At 39.2% G+C, this 10,263-nt stretch overlaps 1 gene segment (V, D, J or C); it reads right to left on the reverse strand.

Moving 5' to 3' along the window:
- Positions 1–684: 684 nt before the first annotated feature.
- On the reverse strand, positions 685–4,006 carry LOC119468537. The segment is given in 2 exon segments: positions 685–3,406; positions 3,545–4,006. Coding segments are annotated over 2 exon segments (516 nt in total).
- Positions 4,007–10,263: the final 6,257 nt, after the last annotated feature.

Genomic DNA, 10,263 nt, shown 5'->3' on the forward strand with positions numbered 1-10,263 from the left:
TAATCTCCATAATCCACAGGTGTCAAGGGTGGGACCAGGTGAAGGTAATTGAATCATGGGAGCAGTTTACCCCATACTGTTCTCATCATAATGAGTGAGTCTCAGGAGGTCTAATGATTTTATAAACATCTGGCATTTCCCCTGCTGCCACTCACACTGTCCTGCCACCCTGTGAAGAAGGTGCCTGCCTCTCCTTTGCCTTCCACCAAGACTGTAAGTTTTCTGAGGCCTTCCTAGCACTGTGGAACTGTGAATCAATTAACCCCCTTTGCTTTATAAAGTACCCAGCCTCGGGTATTTCCTTGTAGCAGTGTGAGAACAGACTAATACACCAACTCTAATGGTCTTACTGTGGGAGGATATCAAAGTGACTCAAGAAGAAAAGTATAAAGCTCTTTGTCACGATCCTAGACTCTAGTGTGAACTTGACATTATTATATATTGCTATTTTTTCTGGTAAGGGACTAATTTTCCTTTTTTCGAAATATTAAAGTGATAGTCAAAATTTTTTTTTCATTTTAATAAACTTAGATTGTATATATTGTAGACCATGGGGGAGCCTCTGAAGGATGCTGCAGAAGGAGTGACAGAAAGAGATCTTTGTACTTTGGAAGATTCTACTTGGGTATAATACTAATACTAAATTAGATGGAATGAAGATTATTAAGGAGCTAGAGAGATTAATGAGACCTTTCGTATTTATTTGGTAAGCTAGTAAAAAGGGCATAAACATGGCAGTGGTTGCAGTGATTGAGATAATAAATAAAGAACTAAAATATTTAGGAGTTAGAAATGAAAGAGCTTACATACAAATTGGGTGTCCAAGGCAAATAAGGCCTAACTCTCTGTGTTCATATATTGTACAGATAAATAATCCATCAAGTCAGGAACTCAGAGGAAATACAGCTTGGGAGGGAAATATGATATGAGTTTTAACTTTAAGTGTTCAGTTGGTGTCCTGAATAAATTTAAGTTCAAATATGGAATCAAAATGGAAGGTACAGATCTTGAATTCATTAATCCATGAGTGGTGATTCTTGTGTTCCCAGTCCCCATCATAGAGCTATGAATAGCAACTATCTCATGGAAAGAGAAAGGAGAAAGGACTGCTACCTTCTCAACAATTCTTCTCTCTGAAAGTACCTTTTCCTTCCTCATTTTCTTATCTTTCTCCATCAATGGAATTGGGTGGCAATTCATTTCTGTGAAGCTCATCAGTATTTAAGGTACCCTGAGTTATCTCTGTTTAATTGTGAAAGGGTGAATTAATTCACGAGAAGAGAAACTATTTGTTGTTCTGAGACTTTAATCGGTTTCTGGATCATCCCATATTTCTTCTTCAGGAAGTTTTCACCAGCTTGCTGATAATAAAATCACAGTAGATGTTCTCCTGTTAACTGGATTCGAACAGACATTGCTTTTTCGAGGCTTCATCTTGAGGTTGAGCCTAATTTTCTACTCACTGGAATTTCGAAGGATTGTGCTACCTCCCCCCAAATTAATCAACTGATAAGAAAAAGTATTTCCATAAGTTACCTCAAAATTTGTAAGGACAAAGCTAACTATTTATCTCTTTTCATCTGACAACTAAGTTTATTCTCTTCAGAAACGTGCTCTCCACCCTCCATTCTGCCTTTCCACTTCACTGCTCTTTCATTGACAAAGGTTCTGGTCTCATCTTTCTTCTCTTTTGTTAATTTGGGGACTAAGACAATTCCGTTTCTTAACTTGAATCTCCAGTGTCCTTCAAGTAAAAGCCAGATCTATTCCACCTTCTTGCCTTTCCTTTTTAAATATGGTCTTTGTTCTGTTTTGATAAAGACCAGTTCATTCTACTTTTGTACTGTGTCCTTGGTTAAGCAGTAGTAAGAAAATTTGATCCACTGCATGGCCAAAACTCTGAACCATCTTGAGTAGTTTTGAATTCTAATTTAGTATATTTGATTGTATGCTTTCCAAATTTCTATTCCTGACTTTCTTGGCATTTGATCTCCATTGGTGTGATAGGCAGAATTCCAAGAATGACCTCTAATGACTCATGCCCATGTATAATCTCCTTCACTTGAGCATGAATGGAGCCTAAAAATATAATAAGATGTCATTCAAGCACTTATGTTACATTCTTTGATAAAATAAATATTATTCAGGTTAGCCTAACTTAATCACCAAAGCCCTTTAAAAGCAGAGTTTTTCTCTGTCTTGAAGCAGAAGTGGAGATCAGAAGGATTTCAAACATGAGACAGATTTGATGTGTATTTGAATTCAGATCAAGGGAATCAGAAAGAGACTGTAAGGAACTAAGGGCAAATCTCATTGTCTCTCTGTGACAGCCAATAATATTAAAATGGAGACCTTAAGAGTGGTAAAACAGACACATTGTAGCAATAAAATATCAATATGACTGATAGCAGGCTCTGAAAAAAAAACAAAATATTTTACCCCAAAGTATATTTTTTTGACATATTTTTAAATGGCCCTGCAAAGCTGTCTATTATGGGGAAAATATACATTCTATAGATAATTCTCTTTCCTTTCCAGGTCTTTTCCCTGATCCAGAAGAGAATTAACTTATGAGTCTAGTACCTTTTAAAGCCTGATAAGAAACACAGTCTATTCTCACTGAAGCCTGGTCCCTGGAGGCTTCATCTGCATAATAAGAACGTTGGTCCCCACAACTCAGACACTCCTTTATATTGATTCCACGTCTTTAGATAATAACTCTTTCAACCAACTGCCAATCTGAAAAGTCCTTGACTCCACCTATGACTGGAAGCCCCCTCTTTGAGTTGTCCCACCTTTCCAAACTGAACCAATGTACAGCTTACATGTATTGATTGATGTCTGATGTCTCTAAAAAGGTGTAAAACGAAGCTGTAGCCTGACCACTTTGGGCACATGTTCTTAGGCCCTCTTGAGCTTCTGCCTCTGGCCATGCTCACTCATGTTTGGCTCAGAATAAATCTCTTCAAATATTTTACAGAGTTTGGCGTTTTTTGTCCAATACTTGTGAAGAAACTTCTCTTATTTGGGGTGAGGAATTTTGTGGGCAGGCTTTTCCTCTTTGGCCTGCACCTTTTTTGTGCAGAGAGGATGTGGCTATGCAGTACTGTGGCTGAACTGCTGGTGCAGAGATATACAGATGTCTGGTTGGTGCTGGCAGACTTCAGGGTCAGGGGAAAGTATGTTATATTATTTCGAGAAACATGATACCCCTCAGAGACATCTCCTTTTTCAATGCTGCCAGGGCCAGGTGAATAATAGACCAGCTTCAGTCCAAATCCTGGGTCTTGTCGATACCAGAACATCGCAACATGATTCATATTCTGGGAACACTGTAGAATGAATTCCTTTCCTGTCCCAATAATTCTGTGTCTTGGGAATTGTGTAACTATAGCGTCCTTGAAGTCTGTTTGGGGGAAAAATGGGTGATCAAATAAAGACAGAGCCTGGAAAAGAAGACTAATGTGACTTTCATGAAGAAACATTTTATAGTTAGATCCTTGAATTCGGTGACAGGGACTCCTCACCTGTGCCCAGGACTCACCTGCTCTTAGGAGACAAATGATCACACAGCAGAGAAGCCTGCTGCTCATGGCTGCACCAGAAGCAGGATGCTACAATGAATTTAGTCTCTGATACCAGCACATTTCATTTATTTCCTGGCCAGAGAAACAACACTCTTCTCCCACACTGCCAACAGCTACATAACTGCAAATCGTATAGACCAGACATGCGCAATAGTAAAATCTTTGACTTTTAACAATACCTAGAACCAAAGACTCCTCCCCTTAGAAACAAGACCAAGACATGACTGAAACCTGAAAGCCAGACCTCTTTCAATAGTGAAGGGTCCACTGGCCCAGATGATCCCAGGTTAAAATGTATCTCAACACACCTTACCATAGATAGTTATATTTGGAGCCCTCTAATCAGACCCTACCAAGTCAACATTTCTAAATCCTTTCCCTTGTTCTCTGATCCCTTAAAACCTCCCCTACACCCCGAATCAAGGAGACAGATTTGAGCCAACTCCTTTCTTTTTGCTGACTGGTTTTTCAATAAAGCCCTTTCTTTTCTCAAAAGCTGATGCCATAGTTATTGGCTTCTGTGTGCAAACCCATTTGCTTGATAGCAAATCTTGGTGCCCAATGCGAGGCCAACGCCAGCCAAGGCACTATACCCCCTCAGTGGGGACAAAAGCTTCTTCGCTGACCCTGAGTGGTACTACCTAGACTAGTTTATCCAGAGGCTCAGCTGTGGGGTCCTTATTCTCTGTCATGACATTTCAAGCTCCTTGAGTGCTACTTTCTCTTTTGAGAAAAGAAATTACTTCTGGATAAGATGTCTTTTGGACTCATATGTTGTTAATATGTGCTTACACCTTAAATTGTCTTTGGTCTAGGACTATAGAGTCCTATTTTTGTGTAGTATCATGGGTTTGAATCCTACCCTAGGGAGATCCTGGTTAGATTATTACAGTCCTGGCTTTGGGGTAGGATCCCAAAGAATAAGTGCAATACTAAGATTCAGTAACTGTTAGAGTTCTCAGGTTGGCTTGGTTTTGGTTTTCCTTTGTCTGTGTGTGTGAATTTTTGATTTGCATAATTATTTGTCCTAACAGAGGTTAAAATTTTTGGTGGTTGTGACAAGAACCTCATTAGAAGTTTGTTTAAATGAAAGTCCTTGGATTCCAAAGATGAAATACATTGCTTCCTCCTGCCCTTTTAGAGTGTTCCTAAGAGACTGGCAGAGGTGTTGAGGTTATTGGCCTGTGACATAAAGTAATTTTATAGGCAGTCCCACCAGAAAAAACATTCCCCATTCCTGGGTTAGAGAAAACTTCAACAGCTCATCCAGGAGGAGCACATAAGGGGCCTTGGGAACGCTAACATCTCAAGCAATCCAATACCATCTGGTGTTAAGGACCCTCTGAGACATGAAAGAGGGCATATCTAGCCCATTGGTGATTCTCTGAAGATGAATACCTATAGTCACCATACCATAGACTCAGAAAACCTTCTTAGTACAAGAACTTGTTCCAGTCATTTCAGATAAACTTCTACAAAATGGAAAACTTTAGTAACATACTTGTCTATGGACTTTTAAGGTAAAATTCCCCACAAGTCAACCCACCACATGCCACAGCTTACTAATAGCAACCAGTAATGATGAGACCCAGAGACTTTTATACACTCAATTAGCTCTGTCAACATTTCCCACAAAGAAGTGCAGATGACAATTGCTGTGGAAAAAGAGATGCATAGATTTTCTAGCTGAACCTGGAGCTACATACTCTATCCCAAACACAAGACAAAGCTTCTTGTTCCCAAAGGCCACTGCTCTTACTGGTGTATCTGGGGAATCACCTTTGAAAGCCTTTCCTTCAGCCACTCAAATGCCATAGAGGGAAAACCTATTTAAACGTAGCTTCCTATATATACCTGAATGTCCAATACCTTTTCTGGGATAAGACTTGCTAACAAAATTAAATGCACAAGTAATTTTTCACCAGAACGAGTAAATATTAGGGTGTCTCTTAGACAAGCTTACACCCTCCAAGTTGCCTTATTACAAGTAGAAGAAGGCCCACTCCCTGAAATCCATGAAGAGGCTCTATCAGAGCAGGCCTGACTTGACAAATTAATTTTTGAAATACCCAGACCTGGGAATGTTCACCAATGTGAACAGATTCATGGATCAGGATCTCTGAAAAGCCAGATATACAGTAGTGACTTACCAGAAAATCTTAAAAGCTGACGCTTTCCTACCTGGTATCTCTGCTGAAAAAGCAGAACTCATGCCCTCACATGAGCTTCACATTTCAGGACAAAGAAAAAGGTAACCACTTATACAGACTCCAAACGTGTCTTTTTGGTAGTGCATGCAAATGAAGCCATATAAAAAGACAGAGACTCACTAATCTCATAAAAAAATTAAACATACAAGAGAGATATTAGACTTCTTAGACTCCATTTTGCTGCCAAAAAAAGTGGCCATAGTGTACTGACCAGGACACCAGAAAACTGATAGCTAGATAACTAAATGCAATAATCTAGCTGATCAGGCAGAAAAACATACAGCCAGGACAAAAGAGCCTAAAACAAAGGCTCTGGTACTTATTCCAAGTATGAATCTGGCCTTATTTAACCGAGTACTCAAAGGTAAATCTAGAAAGAGCAAATCGGTAGAGATTTCATACTCGTACTCAAGACTTGGATAGATGCCTGTTGGTACTTGTAGACACCTTCACTAGATGGGTCAGGGTCCTTCCATATCAAACAAAATGCATCTGAGGTAACTCAAGCTTTATTAAAAGATGTAATTCCTTACTTTGGATAGCCAACTTCAATGCAAAGTGACAACAGAGATAACAGACTTACATAAGAAGTTTATGGAACACTTAGGATGCAGAGGAAATTATGCATCTCTGAGAATCTCCAGTCTACAAGAAAGACTCAAAAGATAAATAATATCTTAAAAAATACACTTGCCAAAATGTGTCAAAAAACCAATTTAACACAGGATAAGGTCTTGACATTTGCCCTACTTAGAGTAAGATTGGCCCCTAAAAGCAAGCACCGGGTTAGCCCCTACAAAATTCTATGTGATACATCCTTTCTTAAGACTAAATATTATTTTAATCTTGAAAATGATCATAATGTAAATGCATTAGATGCTATAAAACGTACAGTCTCTGGGTACAACTTCATCTGCTACACATAATTACACTTCTAGCTATCTTAATGTTTCCTATAGATGTTCCTTTACATTGTCTAAGTTCAGGAAACTGAGTGCAACTTAAGACCTAGAAAAATCACCATCCTGAAGACCAACTACAGTCCAAATAGAATAGGCCCTATGAAGTTCCTTTAGTGATCTGTTCAGCAATAAAGATAAAAGGTTTGAGGCCCTAAATTCGTCATTCATGGGTAAAAGTTATTCCCATTTTCAGAAGATTCCTCTTGGCCCCTGTAAAATTCTAAAACAGGTCATACCCTTCACAGATAAGTAAAACCAAAGGACCAGACTGAGCAGACACCAGATGGCTGTGGAGGCCCACAACCAGCTTTTCCACCCTGAAACACTCTTGGAAACTTGTAACTGATTTTCAAAAAACCCAATAAGACCAAAAAGCCTCCTGGATCTCCAGATAAATGAAAATCTGTTCCTGTCTCTAACACCAACCTCCACCTGATGGAACTGGGAGGACAGAAACAGGAGACAGCTAAAGGAGAAAGCTTGCCCAAGATATCGGACCAAGCCTGTATTAATGCAAGTAAATTTCTACCTTGGTGTCATATACATGATTCTACGCTATTGAATTAATCATCTCTACCTCCTTGATTTCACCTCAAAAATGTTATTTAGGACCTTAGAGCCCTTCCTTGGGTAGAGTTTATTTTATTCTGATTCTTTTCTTTCTGTCAGCCAAATAGCTGCTCCCAGGGAAACAAAACCATTTCCTCTGTTAACAATGCCCAGTTTTTCTCTATTATATCCTTTTATATCCTTTTGCTTGCCCCAACCTCAACATAAAAATATAATTTCTTTTCTTTCTTTCTTTCTTTCTTTTTTTTTTTGAGATAGAGTCTCACTCTGTCATGCAGGTTGGAGTTCAGTAGCATGAGCTCAGCTTGCTACAACCTCCGCCTCCTGAGTTCAAGCAAGCACGTCTGGCTAATTTTTGTATTTTTAGTAGAGACAAGATTCCACCATGATGGCCAGGCTGGTCTCAAACTCCTGACCTCAAGTGATCCACCTACCTTGGCCTCCCAAAGTGCTGGGATTACAGGCATGAGCCACCACGCCCCACCAAAAAGATAATTTCTTGATAAAAATGTCCCAATCCCTACCTACCTCACAAAATCTATCTAAATGTTAAAGATGTCATCCAAAACCTTCCTCTGCACTTGATTGTGCTGATCCACTGCTTATCTCTGTAACCATCTTCTCTAAAGTGCCTAATTTTCTGGTGACCTATGATCAAAAACCCACAGGTATAACCTATGGGGTCAGATTTGCTGGTAGAGGATTGTTAGTTCCTGTTTTCCATTAGCATCTCCTGCAAGGACACCTATGTCAACAGCTAAAAAACTGTGAGGATAAAGGGTTCTATGCTCACAGAAGCTAGACATTGGCTAATGCAGAAACAGAAATCATCGTTTACTTGACACACCTACATTCCACCATTCCACTTCCTGTTTTCTATCCTCTGGTCCAGGAGAGATATAGTGGCATATCCTCAAACTGTAGATCTACATGATTACATCAAGATTTAAATAAAAAGAACCTATTAGAACTTCAAGGATTGCCCTCTTCCCTACCAATTTGTAAATCAGATAACTCTTTTAGACTCCACTATACTCTGGCTTCTAGTTTGATCAAGTCCAAAGTAAAATTCCCCAAACTGAGAACTTAAATGTTAACATGGTTGGTATTTTATGCGCCTCCTCAGGATACGTCTTTGTCTATGAAACAAATGGCCAGCCCTGGGACTATGAATGCCTTGACAGCTGATGCCCAAGAGACATCTGTTTACTAGGGTACTTAGTCACTCCTTTCGTTGACTATAACGTTAATGATGCTAGGCATTAGACTAACACCATAAAACCGTTCACAATGGCCAAAAGATCTATGCTAAACATGCTCCCAGATAAATATTTACCAGGTGGCCCACCAGATGGTGTAGGATATTTCTTTAGACAAACTCTGTTGCCATGGCAGGGAGTTGCTTCTCATAAACATATGATTAAAAACCTTTCTCTCTCCTTGAAAAAGCTTGCCAAGGAGACCACATCGGCTACGGCGGCTCAACAGAGAGAGTTAGGTGCTTTGGCTAAAGTAATACTAGATAATAAAATTACTCTAGGTTATATACTGGCTAAACAAAGAGGTGTTTGTGCTTTGACTAATATATCATGCTGTGTTTACATTAAAACTTCTAAAAAAAGTTGAGACCCACCCAAATAATATTACACCAAAAACCACTTGAACACTTCTAGTGTTCTCTAACAAACCTGGATATAATATATAAACAACCTGTTTTCATCAGGAATGAGATTTATTTTTGAGGGTCCACTTAAACTAAAAATTACATTTCTATATATGTTGAGATGTCTCTTCTTTCTCTCAAGGTCTGTACCTGCTGTCTATCTTGTATTTTTAAATCAATTCCACCATTCATGAAATAATTATTAAATATCAAAAGTTTGCTGATCCGCCTGTTTGACCACAGCCCAGGACCTGTGAATATTTACAGTTAAATATGAAACAACTTCATTCCTCAAACCCAGACCTATGTCCCTTCTCAACAACAAGTAGCTAGACTGGTAGACACTCAATTCCCTCAAGATTGAAAACTAAACCAGACAAAAAGGGGAAGATTTTTAACTGCAGGATCAGCCCAAAATGGCTCCATTATGCTGATAATAAAATGTTGAGTTAGCTTGTAGGTACAACAGAGCCAAAAGCTTTGACCTCTACCAACACCTGGAACCAATGATTCCTTCCTTCAGAACCAAGAAGACAGGAAGATCCCTGGAACCTGGATGGCAAAACTCTTTCAGAAGCGATGGGTTCATTGGCCAGGAAGATCTGAGCTCAAATCCACCTCAATCTACTTTACCTTAAATGGCCAAATCTGAAGCCTTCAACCAGACCCTACCAACCCAGTATTACTAAATCCTTTCTCTCGGTCCCTTAAAACTTGTCTAAGACCCCCAAATCAGGAAGACAGATTTGAGCCCGCTCATGTCTCCTTGCTGACCAGTTTTGCAGTAAAACCTTTCTTTTCTCAAAAGCTGGTGCATGGTTATTGACTTCTGAGCATATCAGACAGCAAGCCCATTTACTTGATAACAGTACCACAAGGTTAGTGGCTAACATAGAAGGCTCTAGAGAGAGACTGCCTGGGTTTAAATATTAGTTCTTCTACTTAAGCTTATTTTAGGCAAGTAAGTTAACTGTGTATGCTTCAGTTTTACTTTCTGTAAGTTGTACTAATAAAAGTATGGACCTTATGGAGTTGCTGTGAAGATTAAATTAATTAATGTGTTAAGAAGTTACAACTGTACCATGTATGCTAATCACTTACTCAGGCTCAGCTTTCAGAATGGTCAGCTAGTAGTAGCACTCTTACTGCTACCACCATTAGTTATCACAGAGTATTATTCTTGTGCTAGGGATCATGTCACCACCATAAGTTATTATGGAGTATTATTCTTGTGCTAGGGATCGTGTCACCACCATAAGTTATTATGGAGT

Source organism: Cebus imitator, unplaced genomic scaffold (genome assembly GCF_001604975.1).
Source record: "Cebus imitator isolate Cc_AM_T3 unplaced genomic scaffold, Cebus_imitator-1.0 Scaffold446, whole genome shotgun sequence".
Taxonomy (NCBI): Eukaryota; Metazoa; Chordata; class Mammalia; order Primates; family Cebidae; genus Cebus; species Cebus imitator.